Source organism: Thermobia domestica, chromosome 3 (genome assembly GCF_964235325.1).
Source record: "Thermobia domestica chromosome 3, izTheDome1.hap1.1, whole genome shotgun sequence".
Classification (NCBI taxonomy): domain Eukaryota; kingdom Metazoa; phylum Arthropoda; class Insecta; order Zygentoma; family Lepismatidae; genus Thermobia; species Thermobia domestica.
Genome location: NC_137456.1, coordinates 92,439,977 through 92,464,947, shown reverse-complemented (window position 1 = coordinate 92,464,947; position 24,971 = coordinate 92,439,977). Strand labels below are relative to the sequence as shown.

Here is a 24,971-nt window from a genome sequence, read left to right as displayed (position 1 = left end):
TATAAGCCAAAAAATGTTCAGATTTCCGAAGATTTAAGGAGCTATATCTCGGGAACCGTAAGTCATAGACAGATCAATTTGCGGGTCTATTAGAGACCCGCGCGAGTACTGCTTTCACAAAAGAGGGCGCGAATACTTACGGGTTAACGTTGCTCCTTGTCACTTGGCAGTAACTAGATAAATATTCTACAACAATTAACACTCAGGCATCTAATAATAATACAGACAGTCCTCAACTTACGTAAATAAATTGTTCCAGGTCTCTTTATGTAAGTAATATGTAAGTTATATTGGTGTTGATCAATACCTAAGAGGATGGTGAACAGTTTGGTACCAAATATTAACTGGTGGCCACTGGTCAACTGGCCACCGTTAACCAGATATTGGCCAAAAAAAGTCGGATTTCTGGAGATTTAAAGAGCAATATCTCGGGAACCGTAAGCCATAGAGAGATATTTTGCGAATGTTTCAATTTTGAGCACTCCATTTTGAACACCTGTCTTCGTAAAATAACATATCGTAGAACATTTTAACAGAATTCTTAAACAAATCATGTGGAAAAATTTAGTACTCAAGGAAATTATATATGGATAGATATATTACAAGAATTGTTTAATGAGTATAAAAATAAAGTACATAGAACAATTGCTATAAAGCCTGTAGAAGTTAATAAGAAAAATAAATTCTTTTTAAGTTCGTTCTGGCAATGCTCTTGGAGCATTCTTAACTGGTTTAATCTTATATTTTGGAAATGACCATCCATTTTTCTTTAAAGCTTTTTGGGGCCCAAGTTTGTTTAGCTTATACGTAAATCTAATACTGTTGATACCACACAAGAGTGTATGTAGCCTTTAGCGTAAAGTTGGTGGACTATATCCTTGAGACCTTGTAAGGCAATTCAGAATGAACCCAGAACGAAAAGTGTATATGTCAAGAATTTAGCATTCTCTGTACAGAGACTGAAATACAATCTCCAAATCGTTTTTCTCTTTCTTTTTTTTTTAAAAATACAATTTAGTCTTTCAATAGACAGTCTAAAGTGGAGAGATGATTCTTTTGTAAAAGCCTTTTCCAGAAAATTATGGAAGAAATGCTAAAGAAATGGAACCAGACATTGTCGTTATATATGTAAGGTGGGTAATATTAGGCTAAAATTTTGCGGGGTTTTACCATCCTTTCTCCAACTCCGGATCTAATTCAGCGCTGATGCTATTATTGAAGCGTATACATTCATACTCTCAGACCATGTTCTCTCCCTTTCTCTCTCACTCTTGCACATCTATTCACAACGAACACGCAAACAAACTCCGTAAAGATGGAAGCATTCTGTTTCTCTCTCTCTCACTACTCCCCCCCGCTCCCTTACAAACACATCATCCAAGTTCCAGCGTTCTCATCGATCGGGGTGTTCTGTGCGCTGCTCCCAGTTGTCATAGACATTCAGATGTTTTTCTGTTGTGATGCTAGCTGGCTGCTGCGAGATGTAGCAAAATGCATCAGAACTAACACCACCACCACCATCACTACCAACAATAACAACAACAACAAGATCTCTCTCGCCAACAATTGTTTTCACAAATCTATTGTTTTGTCTGCAATGCTTTTATGCCGCGCGTACAACTTAAACTTATACTGGAATTCCAATCTCCAACAACGATAGGAATAAAAATGAAATCATCTTGTAGTATGAAAAAGACAACAATGAATTCATAATTTCATCGGATTTACACAATTCCATGATCCGCGTATTTGGATGATCCCCCGCCCGCTAGTCTGCTGTGTACATGCCAACTAACAGTAAGATGTCACACCATTCAATGTACAGAAACCAATTTTTAAACTTAAGAGTCTTCACCCCGGCGAAATTAAAACACCGCTAATTTTACAGAATGATGTGATATCTTCAAATAGATAAAAGATAATTGAAATATGGAACAAGAGCTCCCTAGACAATATTATCTTGCATGAGGTACCGTTACCACAAGTCACCTAGTAGCTTTCCGTTTTCAGCCGTTTAGAAACGCGAAAATAAATGCCGATAATCAAAATGGCTCGAAATCGAAAGCAGATAAGTGAGTCGCGATAACGATTTCTCATGTAAAATAACATTGTCTAGGGCGCTCTTGTTCCACATTTCGATTATCTTTTATCTATTTGGAGATATCACATAATTACTGTAAAATTAGCGGTATTTTAATTTCGCCGGGATGAAGACTCTTAAGATTTTCTTAGGTGTTAACGATTCTCCAAAGATTTGGTGTATTATAGTAAAACTAACTATAATATATTTAGTTTTTTTTTCTGAAGAGAACCAAAAGAAAAAGATACAGGTCACTTAAATGTTTCTTGCCCACACTAAAAATTAAATAATTAATGTCTTGTCATGTTACAGTTGTTAGTGAATAAATTTATTTATGCAAGATGGACTAAATTATAACAGAGATATTTTGGAAAATTCGTCAAAAGAAAACTTACTTTACCAGTAAAATATCTTAGTGGGTTCTTCAGAATGAGCTCGATTATGCCATATTCTATGTTTAATAATATAATACGAGGCACATTCGGAGAGTAACCTCCGATTAGTCACTGTGCGTGAAGTAGTGGGGGTAACGCTACATCTTTGCAAAGACGTGCGCGGTAGATCAGTCTTTGCATCCAGCCGCGGTAGAGTGAAGGTAGTCTGATCACTCCACTTTTGTAGCGTCTCTAAATGTGTGTGCTGCAATAGAAAACCACACCAAGTATGAAGTGCGAGCTATGATACGTTTTTTTTTTTTTTTTTTTTACGGCCAAATAATATGAGGCAGCAGCTATTCATCGGGAACTTTGTGCCATATATGGACCAAGTGTGATGAATGGAGGAGTTGTTCGTGAATGGGTTCGTTCTTTTAAAAGTGGAGTATGGCAGGCCATCAGTGGTCACCGGTGAACTCGTTCAGAAAATTGATAGAAAAGTTAGTGAAAATCGACGTTTCACAATCCTGGAGCTTTCTGATGAATTTCCACAAAATTTCCAGGACTGTGTTATATGATTGTGCCGTTTAAGCTAAGGGAGACAATGATTAAAGCAAGTGAATAATTGTTGAATAAATTGGTGGAATGGTAATGTCGAAGGAAACGGGAGTACCCCGAGAAAACCCACGGACAGGATGTTGTCCACCACAAACTTACTTGGAAGGGGAATCGAACCAGGGACGACACTCGCTAGAAGTAAGCGCTGTACCACTATCTTTGATCAAAATTAAAAAGATAACATAATAGTACTTTCGCTTCAACTCTATCAATAAAATAGTATACTACAGTGCAAATTGAGTAGTTTCATTTTTTTAAAAACAACTTTATAACGTTTTATTTATATTTAAGTAAACATTTTATTAGTAATCCTGAAGTATTCTACTATTCATTCTACTATTCAAATTGAGTAGTTTCATTTTTTTAAAAACAACTTTATAACGTTTTATTTATATTTAAGTAAACATTTTATTAGTAATCCTGAAGCATTCTACTATTCATTTTTCATAGAAAACTCCAGAAATAGTCAGATTAAGATTTTTTGGGACCTGTATCTCTATAACTGCTTCAGCGATATTGTTTACTTTACGTAAATTATTTATTATTATTAACGTTTAACAAAGAAGGACTGTGTAAAGATCATATATATATATATATACACAGTGGCGGATCCAGGATATGATCATATGATCAAGGGAGGGGCTAAAGCCATATTTTACCGTTTTATCCAGTGTAAAGCAGAATTAAAGCCCATTTTATGCAGTGTATAAATGGGCGTCAAAGGAGGGCTATAGCCTCTATAGCCCCCCTTGGATCCGCCACTATATATATATATATATATATATATATATATATATATATATATATATATATATATATATATATTAAACAGTAGATCTTATTGAGCTAAACCAAATGATATGCGTGAGTGTTATTCTTTGTAAACCTACACATTTATTCATACTAGAACTGCTCCAATTATTGAGATATAACTATTACTAAATATAGTGTATATGTTTACTAAGCTTTTCATTATGACAGTAGCAAGACGACTATACATTATGGTTAATAAGCAATATCCTAAAATTGTCATTAAATCTAAATTTGTGCCTCGAAAAACCTCTATGTGTTACAACCACAACTTTTAAGGAGAAGCAAAAAAATATTCCGAACTCTTAAAATTTTGCCAAATATACAGGGAAACATTTGAAAAATACAATAAAATTGGTTCTGCTTATATTATGCACTGGACATTGTTGTAGCTTGCTTCAAGAATATTATATTACTATTTTTGTGTTTACGTAGCAAATTTAGCGCCTTTATAAACACATAGAGTATTTGTATACATTAATCAAAGTGTACGTGATGAGAGCTAAAGGCCTTCAATTTCAGCCTATAATTTTTCGTTGTTGTGGCCAAACATTATAAGGGACATTATTAACTTATTACATTATAAGGGACGCTGCCTGACAGCTTTCAGGTTTATTTACACGACATAATTCATTTTCAACAAAAATGTCACATAGCGGTTCTTCGAGGCGTAGCAACGATATATTAGGCAATAAATCACATTGAGCTGAGCAAGATAGCATGTTTCAGGGTAAATTATCATGCGTAGTTTTCGAGAAAATCGAAACAAAATTAGTTTTGAGGCACTAAAAAATGTGTCGTTCGTTGCCAATATTAATTGGAACTTTTTATTTTGCTGGAAGAAATTGTTAGTTATTTATGTACTGTATAAGTAGAACACGCACTATTAACTAGCAGGTTGATTTTTGTCTTTTCCCAATAGTGTCAGACACATACTCTTTACGTATGTATTACTTGCAAATATTTTACTTAAAATCCAGTAATATTCCCATTCCATTTCTCTCAAATAGTTTTCAAAATCATAGCATTCTAATGTACGAACAATTTATTAAAATAAATGGATTGTTGACATTCTAATAAAAGAAATAATACGTTTTTGGAATCTCTTCGCTCAGCCGTTTCATTTGAAACCCAACACCAAAACATTTCGTTGAAATTTGAACTTTACGTTTTAATATTATGACGTTTTACTGCATTCAGACACCTAATACTACGGCATGGTTTATCTGAGTTTATGGCAAATCTTCTATGTTTGTGTGTTAACAATATGGCGTTTCATTGTGGTACGGTGTATAATGCACTTGGAATGAGGAGGTAGAGCTAACATCTCTTATCATATTCAATAAGTGAAATAGAGGTCTGCACGGGCCCGGTCCGGCATGTGAATTTACAATGTGAGGCCCGACCCGTGTCCGAAACATGTTTTAGCATTTATGCCCGAGCCCTGCCCGAGCTCGGGTGATAATCAAATCAGCGCGAAATAACCCTGAATTACAGAAACATAATAATTAATGCAAAATTGTATTTTTGTTTACAGCAATTAGAGGCTTAATTTTGCAGTTGTGCTTTAAAAGTTCTCCAGAAGGAACAGTGCAATATATATCGTATATGTATGTGCACATCCATATGAAAAATGTTGCTATAATTTCATTTGAGCACACCCACATTAAAAGTTCTGTTTTAATTATCTTTATGCATATCCATATGAAAAGTTCTGTGTCAATTATCTTTGTGCACACCCATACGAGAAGTTCTGTTTTAATTATCTTTGTGCACATCCATGTGAAAATTTCCTTTAATTATTTTATGCATATCCATATGAAAAGTTCTGTGTCAATTATCTTTGTGCACACCCATACGAGAAGTTCTGTTTTAATTATCTTTGTGCACATCCATGTGAAAATTTCTTTTTAATTATCTTTGTCACACCCATATCAAAAGTTCTGTTTAAGTTACCTTTGTGTACACCCATATGAAACGTTCTGCTTTAAGTACTTTTGTGCATACTCATATGAAAACTTCTGACTATGCTTATACAAGCTGAAAATACAGGTTTAAATGTAGGGGCAAGGAACAAAATGGGAGCTGGTCCCTGGTTTATTCGTACAAATAAATTTCGGGTTCTGATCATGGCACCAGAGTCATAGCAGTTGAACTCAGAATTTTTTTATATGAGTATGGACAAAGACAATTAAAGCTCACTCACTCTCTCACTAAAACATTTTTATGCATTCAATTTTATTGGGTTTACAGTGTACTAAAATCACATAAAACTTATTTCAGTGAGCTGAAGAATTACAGATAACGAACATTTTGAAAGGAAAAAAAAATATTGCATTAGAGTGTGCACAGACATGCCCAGCACACTCTGTAGCTACACGTGTACTATAAAATAAGTATATTTTAATTTTAAATATGAAATCCTGTCACTTACAGCGAGAATTAACAATATTGTTCTTTGAAAACCAATTTTGAAAATATGGACGGAAGAAAAAGTAGTAAAATTTAAAGGTAATGGCGTAAGTACGGTTCGGAACCTGAAATTCTGCCTATGGATATTAAAAAAAAAGAACTTTAGTAAGCATATTTGAATTAACAGATCGCCTACGCGAGCAAGGCTGTTGAAACTATCAGAAAATGCATTAAGCGCATTAAACACTCAACAGATCTGTTACTAGACACCAGATAGGCCACAGGAAGATGAAAGTAGTTGTACAGTCGATACACGGAGTGGTGAAAAAAAGTTATTACGAAAGGCTAAGCAAACCACAAAATGCATCGAACTATTAAGCTTTTACTACAAAGTTGTTGCTTCGTAGTTATATACAAAACGTAGTGATACAGAAATTAGGAGGGCACCATATCACATCATTGAGAAGGGAGTATTAACGCAACTTCGGTAAATAATGCCACCAATTCAACATATTACTGTATTTCTGAGGTGATTTTATCTCCAGAGCCGTAAAATTCACATGGGCAAGAAAGTAAACCCTTTGTCACAATATAATGAAAAAGATAATAGAATTGAAGTAAAAATGATAGAGACATGATTTTTCTGACAAAAGTTAACGTTGTCTATGGAGATATTTTGGGAATAAAACCAATGAGACAAATCTTAATGTTGAATTTTAGTAATTGTTTAAATGATCAAAAAATTGCAAATTGCTTCTAATCATCAATTACAAGGAACAGAAAAAATAATTAATCGCGGTAAATCTTAATGTGTTTAGTACGCATCAATATTTATCGGATGGGAAAAAAATTGCGTGTTGTTTTGCAGCGTTGACAGTTGTTAAGACTATTATTTACGTATTCAGAAAAATCACATTTTAAAAAATAAAATAGTTACTTGGTACTGTTTGGTTTTCCATAATTCAAAACTATGGATATCTTTGAAATGATTTTCCAACACTATAGCGTACCATCTCATTTTGCTCGTCTAGTTTCACGTATTTTGGAGATTAGTTTTGGAGATCAATGGTCGGACATGAATGACTCATTTCTTGGTCACCAAGAAGATCTAACTTCACATCATTGGATATTTCTTGTGGAGTTTTATCAATGACATTATTTGTGCCGTGTGAAAATCGATAATGTCAACCACGTAAAAGAAAAACTCAACGAGGCAATCGACACTGTTACGCCAGACATGACTGACAGGGTCTGATAGGAAATTGACTATCGCTTAGAAGTGTGTCGTGCTGATTGGTGCACAGATAGAAACATACTGATATGCAAAACGCATTTTGACATATTTTTCGCCACGTTATAGTGGATTGTGCATTTGATTTCGCACTTAATGAACTATTTGAATTACCATACAAAACGATGTATTATTCAACTGCCCTGCACAGCAGCTAAATGAAACCCCGTCATTCTTTCTCGAAGATTCTATACATTTATACTATCAACTCCCTACAGTAATTCGTATAATAGTTGATTAAAATTTAACAATCATGTTATGTTAATAATTTGGCACAGATTTAAATTGTAATTTTACTGAAGCATTTACAGAGTATAACATAAATCACATTCACATATAACTTTGCTATTTTCATTAAAGCCCTTACTTTTGCCTATTACTTTCATCTGGATTCTCTATGAGTATTATATATGGATTCTCTTATTTCCTTTGTGTAATTCGTAATTTTTCCTTTGATGTTTAGAAAGAGTTGAGTTGTGCACCGCAAATAGAGTATGACTTTCTATTTTATTTCTTTAGGCAGGGATTATCTTTGGTTCTCCACGATACGTTTAATTACATCTATTTTAATTAAAATGATGCAAAGAGGGATATTCCCGTATCAAATGACTAGCATATTATATATATATATATATATATATATATATATATATATATATATATATATATATATATATATATATATATATATATTTATATTTAATGCGTGTGATAATTTAATGTGTTTCGTTTAACTATAGACTACAGAGTAAGTTCAACAACGTATCAATACTATACTCGGAGCAAGATAAGAAACGAGTAACATTTGGAGAAGCACGTGCTGCCCTGTTGCCACATCGTGAGTATTCTTCCGAAGTATCCACCGTGCATCTTCCATCTTCGTTGACAAACATTTTTGAACATGTGTAGTAATAAAACGACAATATTGTAATATTGTTGTCTTTGTTCTCAGAAACAATAAACCCGCGGTTTGTATGTGTGTTTGTGATCGCCCCTCTCTCAGTGTGATTCTGTGACCCTTAATAACCCCGTGAAGTAAATCCCCTTTTCAATAAAAAAAAGTCTAAGTGACTTTTAATTGCCAATTCGTTTCTAATGTTGCTTCACACAGTAGAAGAGATAGAATTTTTAGATGTTGGGGTAATTGAATTTTTCCCCATATCCTTGACCAACTTGAACTGCAAGGAATAAGAAATGATTCTTAATTCTTAAATAAAACACGTGCAATAGTTGTTGAAAATCATTTTCGTTTAAACTAAAGTTATCTTGATATACCTAGGTACCTAATTTTAGGGGAAGATTAGAATAAACTTGGCAATTGCAACCTTTAGCAATACGATTAATTCTATTGCTAATGCGGTACGTAGCTTCAAAGAATATACATACCAATCAACATCAGATAATATTTACGAAAGATTACACTTGCATTTCACACTTATCTCTGTTCTTTCTTATTGAAAAGTGAGTTGTTAATATTTTTTCTAAAATGATTGTTTTTGCTAGCAAAAACTTTATCTGAAAAGTAAACTTAATTCGAGGAGTTAATTGATAATGAACGACAGCCATTTTAGAAAGAACAATTTTTGAAGTGGTGTATTTCTGAAATTAATGGCACATGACTGGTTAGAATCACAACCAATCGCGTCAGCGCTTTTGTTTACGTTGAGAAATGAATCTTCTTAATTAATTTTTATAACCTATCGTCGATTGGGTATAGGCTGAATGGGAATACCCATTACGCTACAGATAAAATGAGATGGAAATAATGAGATAAATACGAAGAGCCTTTCATTTTCAAGTGTGCCCCCGCTGGCACTGCTGTCGATGTATGTTTTCCTGTACCTCCATCAAAAGAGGAGGGACTAGTTGTTGCGGCCGAGATTTTTCAATAGTTGGATACTGGCAGTGTTGCCCCATTGAATTGTTTCACGGGCGTTACTGTACACTGCCTTGTTAGCCATTCTAAGTAACCTACAATCTTCACCCGCCAAAACCAAACGACTGAATGACAAGTTGGCAACACAGCTAAGGTCATTCAGTTCTTTTCCCAAAGCAAAGGGAAGGTTTCCTCCCTAAGAGGTTGGCGGGGGATGTACTGAACTATGTTTCACATATTTTCCGGGGCACTTGAAATATCATGTCAGTAGACGAAACGGAAAAGGACCAAATATGTATTATCTATATGCCATACATTACATGACAGTATACCTCTGATTGATTAAAAAAAAAAAAAAGGATTGTGGCCTTCAAGATTTCAAGGCTTACCTACACCTCATTTCTTTCTATAATGCTACCTGAAGGGAAAAGTGTACAGAAACTACCCAATAACCTAGAAATGTTAAAGCAGAACATCTAAACTGAAATTGCGAACATTAGTCAGGAAATGTTACGTTTGACAGCCGCCAACATGGAATGACGTGGTCTTCTTTACCTTTAGGAAGCAGGCGGATATTTTCAACAACTTCTCTAAAAGTAAGATGTTATGTGACTTCTTTTGCTTCATTAATTATAATGTATTGTAATAATTTTTAGGATTATATATGTTACCATTGATATTTAATTTATTAATACAAAAATCCAAAAGTCTATTCGAATTGAAATATATACTGATATGTATCTGCTGCTTTTTTTGTCTATATTACCTGTAATGAATTTAAAACAGTAAACATAGTCCCGTAAATCTTTTATTCTTTCATGATTATTTGTCACGAACCGCACGAAAATCGGACTTGAGTTAGAAATTCTGTACCCAAATGAAATCCGTTAGTTTTTTTTTTTTTTAAATAATCCTGATTATTTTAAACAAAGACTAACATTAAACACGACAAACTTTATAATTACACTTCAGCTATCATATTTGAATTTTAATTAGTAACTTGAAACCCTTGGTATAGAATTCTCTTCAAGATAAACCATCTGTCTGGATTCAAGTATTCTCAAACTACTGTATTTCACATTACGACCCCTCTCATCTCATACTCTCGCCAGCGACTTCCATAAGTGATACCGGTTTGTAATAAGCCTTTTTTATATTATTATTTCTGCTTATCGCTTGTGAAGCTTAGGGAAATCACAGCAGGCTCAGGTTTCAGTCTAGCCATTATTTTGAATTGTGTTTCAATTCTCAGTTTCTGTTGTATTTGTACTTTTTTCGTATTTCAATGGATTTTTAAAAACAGTTTCATTCTCTTTTATTCCAAATTTTTATTTACTTAAAATTCTTTGTTGTATAGGTTAAAACAGGCTTTCTCAACCTATTTCACATCACGACCCCCCTTTTATGACATGCCCTTTACCAGAGACTCCCATATGTAAGTTCAGCTAAAGCTTTCTGAGTGTTGCTGTTTATCGCTTGTAAAGCCTAGTGAAATCACACCAGGCTCGGATTTCACACTAGCCTTCATTTTGAATTATATTTCAATAAGATGTTTCTATTGTATTTGTATTTTTCTTGTATTTCAATGTGAAATCTTTTACCAGTTTCATTCTTCTTTCATTTCAATTGATTTTAAAAATATTTCTTTACTCATTTAAATTTGGTTTCATATTGTTTGCTGTATTTGATGATTAGTACGGAAATAAAAATATGTCTATCAAAATAAGAAATTGAAAAATTTATTTCACCTATTAGGTCCTAATTACATTTATTTTTTAAACCTCCTTCGCGGTTCCCATATAGTTATTTCTCTCGAGACCTCTAAGGGTTCCCGACTCCTAGGTTGGGAAATCCTTCTCTAGACTACCGGTTACAGCTGACAATTTTGGGCGAACAGGTTCAACTACATTGCATTGTTTGGTAAAATCTTGCTTTCGACCCCTTCAACCAGCAACACAAAAATTTTCGATAACAAAGACGTCTGATTTTTTTAAAAAAGAAAAATATATTTATCCAAAGATATTGAAAGAATTGGCGAGAAGAAAGAACCAATAATTCTTACCTGGAAATCTCCACAGAGACATGCCACCCAGTCCCCGCTGTCTGATATGATCAATATATGATCCATTTGAGAGAGAGGAAGAAGATTGGTTTCGCACAAACATCCGCTCTCCCCGCAGTGCGTTGAGCAATGAGTATCCTGCTCCTTTCTGCTCACTTCTTCAATCTGGAATTAGAAACCAACTTTTTCATTGAAAGAAATCAACCTTCAGGCAAAAGTTCAACAAGGAAGGAAATCCAGAGAGTTTTCACGAAAGAGTGCAACGAGTCATTGATCCTCGCAATTTAGATTTCTCACTGATCCATTTAAAGTTAATTTAAATTTTCTTTTTAAAGGAAGAAAGGAGAGAATTTTAGTAAGAACGGACTTTCAGGCACGAATATCAGAACTGAGAATTCTCTGTGAAAACGCTCACATAATTTCATTCAGTGTGTTTGTTGTGGTTCCACATAAAGAATGAAATTATACACTAATATCCTTCGCAACTGCTGTAATTTTGTAACATTAAGTGTTATGTAGTGCTATACCCATATAACATAAATAAAATTCAAACAATGCAATTTAATATATATATATATATATATATATATATATATATATATATATATATATATATATATATATATATATATATATATATATATATATAGCTGAAAATCATTAAGGCATCAGTCAGTGAAATCTCTTGAGTAAGCAGAAAGTGTTACGAAAATTTACACATACCTTAACATAATTAATACTCGTACTATGTACTCCTTGTTTTTTTTTTTTTTTTTTTAAGATATTGTAAACATGATAAATGAAAGATTTGGGGAAGTGTAAGGAGATGGTACTAATATAGGAAAGGGGTTTTAAATCCTGAACATTATTTTTTTGGAACTTTTTACTTGTTACATATTTTATTTATATTATTTCATTATTATGATATGTCATTAAACACAAAGGTATATTACAAGCGGTCCCGGGTTTGATTTCCGGTGGGGGCACTCGGTCGAAAAAGTGTAAGAGCTTTTTCAGGCCGCCATCCGGTGAGAGATTTTCCTAGGTTTTCTTCATTCACACCAGATAACTGTCGGGATAGTACTTAACATATAGGTTCCAGACCGCTTCCTTTTTCCCTTTCCTCGGATAGTGTGATGACCGGGGGACGTCATCCCTCATACGTGACGGGTTAATATGACCAAAGATACTAAAAATCCAAAAATCTAATTCCTACTTCCCTAACGAAGGTATATTACAATTATAAATAAGTACAATATATCAAGTGAAATAATTCTATTAATTCAAACTAAAATAACTAGTTTGACAAAAAGAAGAAGACAGAGTAGTCAAGTTATAACTGTTTGGGGAATGTTATGAATATTCAATTTATAGATAGGATAGAGCTTTGTACAATATAAGAACCTCTTTTATAAATATCTAGATGGTTGAAGGTGAAACTGAATTAGTTGCGGGAAACAAAACAAAACCAATTACGTTTTAGAAATCATAGAAATATTGAGTTGAGAATGATAGAGTTAGGGAGGGAGGGTAGAAGGATTAGAAGGGCAACTTGATAGAGAGGGAGAGAGGATAGAAGGATTAGAAGGGCAACTTGATAGAGAGGGAGAGAGGATAGAAGGATTAGAAGGGCAACTTGATAGAGAGGGAGAGAGAGAGAATGATAGAGAGAGAGAGAGAGAGGGTAAAAGGATTAAAAGGGTAGAAAAAACTTGATAAAGAGGAGAGAGGGAGAGAGGGAGGGTAGAAGAATTAGAAGGGCAACTTGAGAGAGAGGGAGAATGATAGAGGGAGAGAGGGTAGAAGGATTAGAAGGGCAACTTGATACTTGTCGAACTCTCGTAAACTTCTATAGATGAGATTCTTGCCCTTCCCTCGTTTCCAGGCAGTTCCCAAATCATGGGTTTGATTCTGTCGGATTGTGGTCGTATAGTGGGATTTTGTACCTTGCGGTGCTGGAACGTCTTTTGGCCCCAGTTAGAGGATGTGAACTAGCCTTAATACTCCTAAACTCCCGCTCGCTAGGGGAGTTCCCTCCACCAGTAAGCATAGATGGGAGGCTAGCTTCGGAACACCGAATTATCCCATTCCTTTCCTCTGGAAAAGTTTATAGTTGAATCTCGACAATTTTTGAACGAAACAATCATCACCAGATTCATTCATGGATCAGACTAAAGTTATGAGGTGTTTACCTATAGGGTAGAATACATACCCATCCCACCACAGAGAAAGTCATGCTACGCTATGTTCACCGCCACGTTGTGAACACGACAAGTTTGTATTTAGTGCTGTTGGACAAGCACCGTCACATTCTTCGACGTGGACTCCATAACCACTACGCATATCGGACCTTAGTCTTATCCTACTTAACCCTTTCTATACCATCTGGACATATGTGCATCACCTAAGAGCCAAGTATAACCAGTGATAATTTGTTGCATGTTATCGTTATGCATCGATGTCTCACTGGTTAACTAGAGCCTGCAAATAGTTTGCTGAATTCAGATAAAAGATGGAGCTTTTAGATTCGATTTTCTCGATTTTATATTCTCTGAATTCAGTTTTCATTCCTAACTCTATGCTCGCTCATCACTGTGCTCAATCACTGTACATTATTCAATACTGTATTCGTTGTACAATCTTGTTTGTTATCTTTATGTTTTTTATGTTCAAGCTATCTATTTTCCACATAATCCATGTACTCACTACGCTCAGCTATCTATTTTAGGTATTTTTTTCATCCGAGACACATGCCCCACCGCTCATGAAGCAAATTACGTTTTTTTTAAAAAAAATATTGTTGCTTTTGACCAAATGCTTGTTCAAATAAACATACACTAATGCCTTACGCTCCCAAAACGTTGTAGTGGAAGGGCTAAAATCAATGATCTATGCTTCTCCGGTGACTAATGTGGAAATTATGGAAAGTTGTGACAGAATCTAAAATATTCTCAGAATTTGGGACCGTGCTCGAGATCCAATCGATATTTTTTGAAGTAAAAAAAAAAATAAAAAAATAAAAGTTTGACTCGAACGAGAATCAAACCTTGGACCCTTTGTACTTGAGTCTCACTCTGCCACGCCGTCACTTGATAAGTTTGCGCGTCTTACGATATATGCGGTGAGCAGAAAGCTATAAGACGATTTTTCTTGGTTATTTTTGGCCATTGCGCCGACCCAGTTTGTAATATTAACTCTTTAAATGTGCACTACTACCTCGCAAAATATGGTCCCGAATTTCACTTACCAAGTCTGCCTTCTCCTTGTAAGACTGATGTGATAAATTTTGCGTGAGCAGGCAACGTGGATGCTGTTTTGGCACATGTCTTGTTATTCCACTGTAAGAAACACGGCTCACTCAATTAAATCGAGCCTCCAGCACTATCTAACAAATTTTGTACGAAACAAACACTGAGGGATAGTAGAGGAAGCCTAAGTATTTATGTTTCACTGAAAATCCCAGTTTTGCAAAAGTTTACGTATGTCCCGTTGTCTGGCCGACAGCCTCAATTATTTTTCGCATATGCATGAATGGTTCGGCGCGTATCCCCAGAGGTGCATGTACGTACTCTATGTTGAGAACTACCATATTAGAGAAAAAGCTCTGAATGTTTAATTAAAAAAAAAAAGATTGTTCTGTATCTGAGTTCTCTTGTCTCAATGACAACACTTTGAGGTTTATCCTTCGTAGGAGAATTTTCACGTCCAGTTTTCTCTCTATAATTTTATCAAGAGAGGTATCGCTTCCAATTACCGTAATAAAAGCTTTGCCACTTTACATACTTTAGATCCCAGTTTATATAATTAGAAAAATATATATAAAATGCTTCCAGAGATCTAAAGTTCGTATGGTTTGATTTTTTTTTCTTATTTGCACAAGTTAAGTGTTTTAATAATTCTTTTTCTTTATTTTGTTTTTATTTCACCATTTCATGGAGATGGGCTCTTTAATCAAAAGAACCCATGCATGCGTGATATTAAACTCCATATTTTTCACTCTTATATTATGTGGAATATTACAATGTAGGCACATACGACCTACACATATGTATAAAACATATAGAAGTACAAAGATGTACGATGTATTTCCAAAAAATAAATATTATACCTATATTTGTGAGTTTTAATTTAACAATGTGACTTTATAGAAACGTGTGATTTTTTTGTTTAAAAAATGTTATTTTTACATAAAGAATAATACGTTTTGTTACTTGTAAGTAGTGTTACGTAAAATTATAATTCCTTTACGGTTTACTATTAAGTTGAAAAACGTTGAATATATTTCTTTCAGCATCTCCTGTCTTATTTACCACATCATATATACGATGAGCAATAAATTAAAATAAATATGCTTGGAAAGGCGAACTAGCCGAATAATAATAATAATAATAATAATAATAATAATAATAATAATAATAATAATAATAATAATAATAATAATAATAATAATAATAAAATAATAATAATAATAATAATAATACTATATACTTTTTCTATCAAGAAATAATCATGTCACAACTTGTCCATTGAAAATTGCAGTAGTAACTAGTAGCTTGTGAAAGCAGCGTTAGCATTTTAAATTAATCTGCACAAAAGCGGACACACTCCCGGCTGTTCCTTCAATATTTAGAAAATACCGATAAAATATATCGGTATTTTCCTTCATTGTAGTGTTAAATTGTTTAGAATACCACTGGTTACTGATGCAAGACGCCGAAAGTGGTGGTAATCTATGGGTAGAACTTCAAGGTCTCACCGCTGGTTATAGTAGATCTATGATTTGCTTGTATTTCTGGAATGAGCACTAAGTGTAGACGTTGGAAATTATATCAAAGTACACTTATGTGTAAAAATTAAGAAAATGTGGTTAATATGGTTAATAGAGAGTGTTTCGGACATAAAATATCGAAAGCAGCTATATATTTATGGCAGGTAGAATTCCTGAAGGTAACAGACTAAAAACAATATGAGAAAATACACATAATAAGTAACAGGAATGGAAGTGTATAGGGGCGCGAAAACCAGGAAATATACTTATTTGCTATTCTACGAGAATATGGTTTCGTACAGGGATGTTAGGAGTGTAAGGCATATAACACAATGTAATTGCATGCTGAAAATGAAGTTATCAATACGTGGATGAGATCTGACTTACCATTCTTGAGCCAGTGCCTTCCTGAGCTTGGGAACCGTTCTTGGAACCATATGAAGGCGTTCAATTCACCTACCATGAATGTCCCACTCATGTTCTAATAAGTTCAAGTCTGGTGATCAACTGGGCCAATCGAATCATCTAATGTCGTAAGTATTAAGATACTCATCGCTATGCCATATCCATTATCTATTAGAATGAAATCAGGGCCCACTGCGCCCCGACACAATTTAACATAGCGATATCATCTTGATGCCATACAACTTTGATGGTACCCCGTGAAAAGACATACAGGAGTGTGCGAGAACCCAGGATAATCTCACACCATTCAATGATTCCTCCACTCCTGTTATAATTCAGTTTATTAATGTTATCTCGAAAGAACCGTGTTCCAGCTTCGAAAATCAATGGGGAGACTAAAAGGAAATTTGACTGTGAAGTGAACATGACCACATTACTCCTGCGTTCCACGTTTGATGTTCTCTACACCAATTGAAACGTGCTCTTCTTTACAGTTTAGTCAATGGAACACATTTTGCAAGTCGTCTGACATACAAACAGGGGTAAAAGTGAGGGGGGACGTGGAGGGACGCCGTACTCCAACTCAAAAAATATGTACGGCGTCCCCCCAGTTCCTAAAAGTTACAATGGGCAAAGATAGGCAGGGGGACAATGTGACGTCATGCCGCTACCTACGGTCCCTCTATCTTTTCAGATCTACTTTTACTCCTGCATATAAGTGTCCTTAGCTAACTGCCTATATACTGTAAACCATGAAACGGTGGTCCATGTAGGTGCTGCAAGATCTCTACCAAGATCTGATTCGGTGCTGTGTCTATTACACCTGGATGTTAGGCGTAATGAACAGTCTTAGACAGTCGTGGACCGTCTCCACTACACTTCGAACAGACTTTTTCACCCTGTTGAAATTGCCGCCAAAGTCATTGACACATAGACACAGAGTTCACGCGACACTTATAATTGGATGTCATTCTTATCTAGTCGCCCGATATTTCTTCCACGCATGACATTATCAATATGTTTCTTTGCACCATTCTCCTACACGCCTACTGGCAACAAGGACGACAATACAGCTATATATAGGGTGTAACATAAATGCATGGCCAAAAGTGACGAGGTGATTGCGGACATCCAAATAAGTAAAAATGTTCCTATAAACATGGGTCCGATGCCGCTTCGTTTCAAATGTCGCATCCCTCCAATGGCTCACTATGGGAAAATGAATAAAAAATGTTCAATATTACAGGAATAATACAATCAAGTTGAGTTATGCCTGTGTAAATACATTTACACTAACATAGAGAATGAAACTAATGAACATTTGAGGTTATTGAGTCGTCTGTGTTACCAACCTATTACAAAGTGTAATGTTTTCAATTAGCACTAGATGTCCACACGTTACCATATGATAGCTGCTATCAAAACGCCCCTAAACATGAGGCAGATTCCACTTAGTTTTCGAAAGACAAGGCTATTTGAAAACATAACACTTTGTACTAGGTTGGCAACATTGACAACCTAATATCCTCAAATGTCGACTAGTTTAATTCTCTATGTTAGTATAAACGTATTTACGCAGGCATAATTCTACTTGGTTGTATTATTCCTGTAATATTGAATATTTCCATTCACTTTCCCATAGTGAACCATGGAAGAAACTGCACATTTGAATACCCTGTATCTCGGAAACGAAGTGGCATCGGACCCATGTTTATAGGAACATTTTTACTTATTTGGATGTCCGCAATCACCTCGTCACTTTTGGACATGCATTTATGTTACACCCTGTATACGCTATATGCAATTTATCGAACATAACCTTTGGCGTGCTGAACCAGTGCTCACAACATACCCGATGCTAATGAATTTATACCGCTCCGCCAAGCGTAACATCCAGAATCAAATGTGGCAAACAGTCAAGGACTTGTCATAGGATAAACTCAAAACATTTAGGACTATTTGCAACAACAGTTTGTGTGAAATTTTGAATTATTCTGCATATAGTGTATATTCATTGGAAGCTTGCTGAAATTTACCTTATTCTGTAAAATATATATTGTTAAAGCATCTGCTTCTGAATAAGAATATGACCCTTATTTTTCATGTGACGCCAAAAAATTAAACACCCTTTTCCGAAGAAAGGGTATAGTTCTTTATATATACATATATATATATATATATATATATATATATATATATATATATATATATATAGAGAGAGAGAGAGAGAGAGAGAGAGAGAGAGACCGGGCGTATCCCCCTTTAGTTTCAACAGTATAGTGTTAGTTATGGTAGAATGTCTGTACACAGTTACTTTGAATTCTTAAGAGTCTTAAGTCATAATAATCCTTATGATCACAATCTATGTCATAATACAGCACACTGTTTATTACTCCAACTTCACTGAAAATAACTGTTACTAAGCAGAAAACAGCAGAAAACAAATGAACGTGGATAGCAATGTTGCCAGACAATGCCAAGCAATGTTTCCAAGCAAATGTGGGTAAAACCTAAAACCGTCAAGAAAACACCAATTAGGGATACGCCCACTTTCGGAAAGAACATATAATTTCGTTTTTGTTTGAATACTTTATTCAATTGTATATACTAGTATTCTATGAAATTATTTCTTAATGATGGTATACATAGTAATGTATGTATTCTATGTTTCTCGACTACATTGTTGCTTTGTGGTGGACAAACACTGTCTGCGTGGGTTTTCTCGGGGGTTCTCCCGTTTCCTCCTATTTTCTTCATCCCACTATTTCATTCATTTCTCATAATCACCGTCTCCTTTAGCCTAGTCGGCATAAACTCGGGACGTAAAACTTAAAGATTTGATTTCATTTCAACTATATTCTTGTTAAAGTAGTATCCAATCCCAAATAATTCGTTTCATTGTTTTAAGGAAATTGGTTTATATAATTAACCTTCTTATTAGTGTGTGCGCGCGCGTGTGTGAGTATGTGTACGAGAGGTAAAAAAAAAATACTTAACATCAACTAGATGAATCACCATAAGTTTTGGACAGGATCTGGAGGGCCGAAAGTTAGGATTACAGTTAGTTGAAGGTGGTGATATACAGACCGGAAGTAGTAGAAATTAATTATTTCCGGTTTTAGTTCCTACAAGTAGAAGTTATAGAAATCCACTACAACTCCCGGTTTCAATTTTGATCTATATAAAGGAAATGAAATCTACTACAACTCCCGGTTTCAATATTGATCTATATAAAGGAAATGAAATCCATTACAACTCCCGATTTCAATATTGATCTATATAAAGGAAATGAAATCCATTACAACTCCCGATTTCAATATTGATCTATATAAAGGAAATGAAATCCATTACAACTCCCGATTTCAATATTGATCTATATAAAGGAAATGAAATCCATTACAACTCCCGATTTCAATATTGATCTATATAAAGGAAATGAAATCCATTACAACTCCCGATTTCAATATTGATCTATATAAAGGAAATGAAATCCATTACAACTCCCGATTTCAATATTGATCTATATAAAGGAAATGAAATCCATTACAACTCCCGATTTCAATATTGATCTATATAAAGAAAATGAAATCTACTACAACTCCCGGTTTCAATATTGATCTATATAAAGAAAATGAAATCCACTACAACTCCCGGTTTCAATATTGATCTATATAAAGGAAATGAAATCCATTACAACTCCCGATTTCAATATTGATCTATATAAAGGAAATGAAATCCATTACAACTCCCGATTTCAATATTGATCTATATAAAGAAAATGAAATCTACTACAACTCCCGGTTTCAATATTGATCTATATAAAGAAAATGAAATCCACTACAACTCCCGGTTTCAATATTGATCTATATAAAGGAAATGAAATCCATTACAACTCCCGATTTCAATATTGATCTATATAAAGGAAATGAAATCCATTACAACTCCCGATTTCAATATTGATCTATATAAAGGAAATGAAATCCACTACAATTCCCGGTTTCAATATTGATCTATATAAAGGAAATGAAATCCATTACAACTCCCGATTTCAATATTGATCTATATAAAGGAAATGAAATCCATTACAACTCCCGGTTTTAATATTGATCTATATAAATGAAATGAAATCCATTACAACTCCCGGTTTTAATATTGATCTATATAAAGGAAATGAAATCCATTACAACTCCCGGTTTTAATATTGATCTATATAAAGGAAATGAAATCCATTACAACTCCCGGTTTTAATATTGATCTATATAAAGGAAATGAAATCCATTACAACTCCCGGTTTTAATATTGATCTATATAAAGGAAATGAAATCCACTACAACTCCCGGTTTCAATATTGATCTATATAAAGGAAATGAAATCCACTACAACTCCCGGTTTCAATATTGATCTATATAAAGAAAATGAAATCCACTACAACTCCCGGTTTCAATATTGATCTATATAAAGGAAATGAAATCCACTACAACTCCCGGTTTCAATATTGATCTATATAAAGGAAATGAAATCCACTACAACACCCGGTTTTAATATTGATCTATATAAAGGAAATGAAATCCACTACAACTCCCGGTTTCAATATTGATCTATATAAAGAAAATGAAATCCACTACAACTCCCGGTTTCAATATTGATCTATATAAAGGAAATGAAATCCACTACAACTCCCGGTTTCAATATTGATCTATATAAAGGAAATGAAATCCACTACAACACCCGGTTTTAATATTGATCTATATAAAGGAAATGAAATCCACTACAACTCCCGGTTTCAATATTGATCTATATAAAGGAAATGAAATCCACTACAACTCCCGGTTTTAATATTGATCTATATAAAGGAAATGAAATCCACTACAACTCCCGGTTTCAATATTGATCTATATAAAGGAAATGAAATCCACTACAACACCCGGTTTTAATATTGATCTATATAAAGGAAATGAAATCCACTACAACTCCCGGTTTCAATATTGATCTATATAAAGGAAATGAAATCCACTACAACACCCGGTTTTAATATTGATCTATATAAAGGAAATGAAATCCACTACAACTCCCGGTTTCAATATTGATCTATATAAAGGAAATGAAATCCACTACAACTCCCGGTTTTAATATTGATCTATATAAAGGAAATGAAATCCACTACAACTCCCGGTTTCAATATTGATCTATATAAAGGAAATGAAATCCACTACAACACCCGGTTTTAATATTGATCTATATAAAGAAAATGAAATCCACTACAACTCCCGGTTTCAATATTGATCTATATAAAGGAAATGAAATCCACTACAACTCCCGGTTTCAATATTGATCTATATAAAGAAAATGAAATCCACTACAACTCCCGGTTTCAATATTGATCTATATAAAGGAAATGAAATCCACTACAACTCCCGGTTTCAATATTGATCTATATAAAGGAAATGAAATCCACTACAACTCCCGGTTTCAATATTGATCTATATAAAGAAAATGAAATCCACTACAACTCCCGCTTTCAATATTGATCTATATAAAGAAAATGAAATCCACTACAACTCCCGGTTTCAATATTGATCTATATAAAGGAAATGAAATCCACTACAACTCCCGGTTTCAATATTGATCTATATAAAGGAAATGAAATCCACTACAACTCCCGCTTTCAATATTGATCTATATAAAGAAAATGAAATCCACTACAACTCCCGGTTTCAATATTGATCTATATAAAGGAAATGAAATCCACTACAACTCCCGGTTTCAATATTGATCTATATAAATGAAATGAAATCCACTACAACTCCCGGTTTCAATATTGATCTATAAAAAGCAAAAACGATAACATGGTGAAACGTTTCTTTTTGGAATCGATTTACCATTCTAAGAACAGATATCATCTTAACAAAAGAGACACTGACCAAAGCTTAAAACCCACTTCATTTTAAATTATAATTTGTTTCATCTTATCTTATCTTTTAACACTCTATTCAAATCAGAAGTAACATACGTCAATCACTTACTGTTTTAACGTTGATCGCTAGAGAGTAAAACGGTAATAAATAGCGAGAAGTGGTTTTCCGCAATCAATTAAGTGGCCCATGAATATACAGGGTGAACGGTAACTACGTGGACAAACTTGGACGGATGATAGTACATCTAAAAAGAAGGAAAAAAGTCCTAGTAGACATGGGAGAAATTTGGTCCCGTTTAGGAGTGACAGAGTGTCGAAAGCGAGGGAACATGAACTTCAGAAGCCAACAGCTTAAAAATAATACATCGTAGAGAGTGCGGTTAAAAACATCACTTAGTAAGTCATACCTACTCTATTGAAAAATGCATGTTTGAAAACGCAACTATGCGTGCGTTCGGGATTCCCCGAAGGAACGGAGGGATTACCGGACATACTGTAAAGGAAAGAAGTGTCACACGTTGTTAATCCCGTCTAAGTTCATGTTCCCACACTTTCGACACTCTGTCACTCCTAAACGGGACAGAATTTCCCCGATGTTAACTAGGACTTTTTTGCTTCTTTTTAGATGTACTATCCAGAGTTGGCGTGGGTCAATGAAAACTTGACCCACGACCCACTGAGCCACTACCTACCGTGACCCACGACCCACTGACCCACCACCCACTCTGACCCACGACCCACCATGACCCACCACCCACCATGACCCACTCTGACTCACCATGACCCACCACCAACCGTGACCCACTCTGACCCACCATGAACCACTCTCATCCACTGTGACCTATTCTGACTCACCAAAATCCATCATCATCAACTCTGAACACTATACACGGCCTCTTCTGTACTGACTAAACAGTTTACACTTGTAATAAAACAAGACTGTGAAATTATCACTAATCGGAGTTTGGATTTCTAGTCAATCGCTTAAGTACCACTCTGTTACAATAACGGTGGATCTGACCTTTACAATATCAAATGGTAAAGTATTTGTCAGTGAGGAAATTGAAACACTTCGAGGTGGGGGGAAATTAATGTGTGCCTAAAATATACTTGTGCTAAGAGGGTATTCTTGCAAGTGTTAATTTCTGAACGCATTCCAAAAGAAACTTCTATTCGCAGGAAAAAACCCCTGCACAATATGGAAAAGGTTATGATTTCTCAGTTCACAGTATTTTCTCACAAAAAACTTGAAAACTAAGTTTTTCGTAGTTTATAAAGGTGCTCGGGTACCCTATGTGAGAGCATCTCCATAAAGTATGCTCATAATTGTAATTTGTGTAATCACTAAAACACCACGTTAAATTTAAATTACAAATATGCATAATTGCAATTATTATGAATATTTATTCAAAGTAGTTTACCTAAAGCAAAGAGACTTACTAAAAAATAGGTACAAAGTTGAATAACACAATTAAGCCATTACTAATACAAGTATACATCCACCTTAAAACAAACCTGAAATCGGGTTTATTTCCTGTTGGTAACTTTTTCGTGGTAAATCATCCGCAGCGGAATGATGTCCATCCTTCAGCCAAGAAATAACTAGCTCGTCTACTTTGAGCTTGTCTAGCGGTGGGCCATTAACACTGATGAACAAGAAGTTAGACAATGTTTGAGCACTTAGTCTATTTCTAATATCAGTCATCTGTAAATTCATAAGGGGAAATCCCCGTTCGCACTCTGTCGTGGAAATTGATAATACTACCCGATTTCTGCAACTCCTCGTCGACAATCTGCTTGTTAGACTTAAGTCTCATAACGATTTTTCTTAGTTTTGAAATACTCAGCAAGAAGTACGTATAATCTCTGTATCACCATACAACATCTTTTCCATATCGACCATGTCAGTTGGCAATGTCGTCTCATGGAGAACAGAAACTTCATCTACCACGCCTTCGATAGGGAGTCTTGTGAATAAATGATCAATTAAAGCCTGATAAACTGATGATTTCTTATTTGTTTATAAATTTAATTTTTACACCTGAAGGTTTGATGCTATTACCAAGCTTCCTATCCCGTCTAGAAAGCGAAAGGGAACGAGGTTCCTGGAAAGTATTCAGAGGTGAATGGGAATTTCCCTCCTTCTTCCGCTTCAATTACCACACTGCTGTTTGCCATTACGATGAATTTAAATTAAATTATCATAGTATAATTATTTCCTTGTTGAATTAGTGGAAAAAAGGATGAAATTTGAAAGTTCCAAATCAAGGTAAGTAGACCAACGTAAAGGGAAAAAATTGTAAAATTTTCCATATAATTATGCGTACAATCCAAACTTAAAATTTCCGTGTAATTAAGCTT

General features: G+C 34.6%; 1 protein-coding gene across 2 annotated transcripts in view; it reads right to left on the bottom strand.

Annotated features, from left to right (window-relative positions):
* LOC145680609 (cubilin-like) overlaps window positions 1-24,971 on the bottom strand; it is a 1,259,764-nt gene that overhangs the window by 110,187 nt on the left and 1,124,606 nt on the right. For both annotated transcript variants that reach the window (XM_081751290.1, XM_081751291.1), the window contains exon 14: window positions 11,524-11,688. In XM_081751290.1, the coding sequence (XP_081607416.1) occupies window positions 11,524-11,688 (165 nt within the window). The remainder of the gene's footprint in view (window positions 1-11,523; window positions 11,689-24,971) is intronic.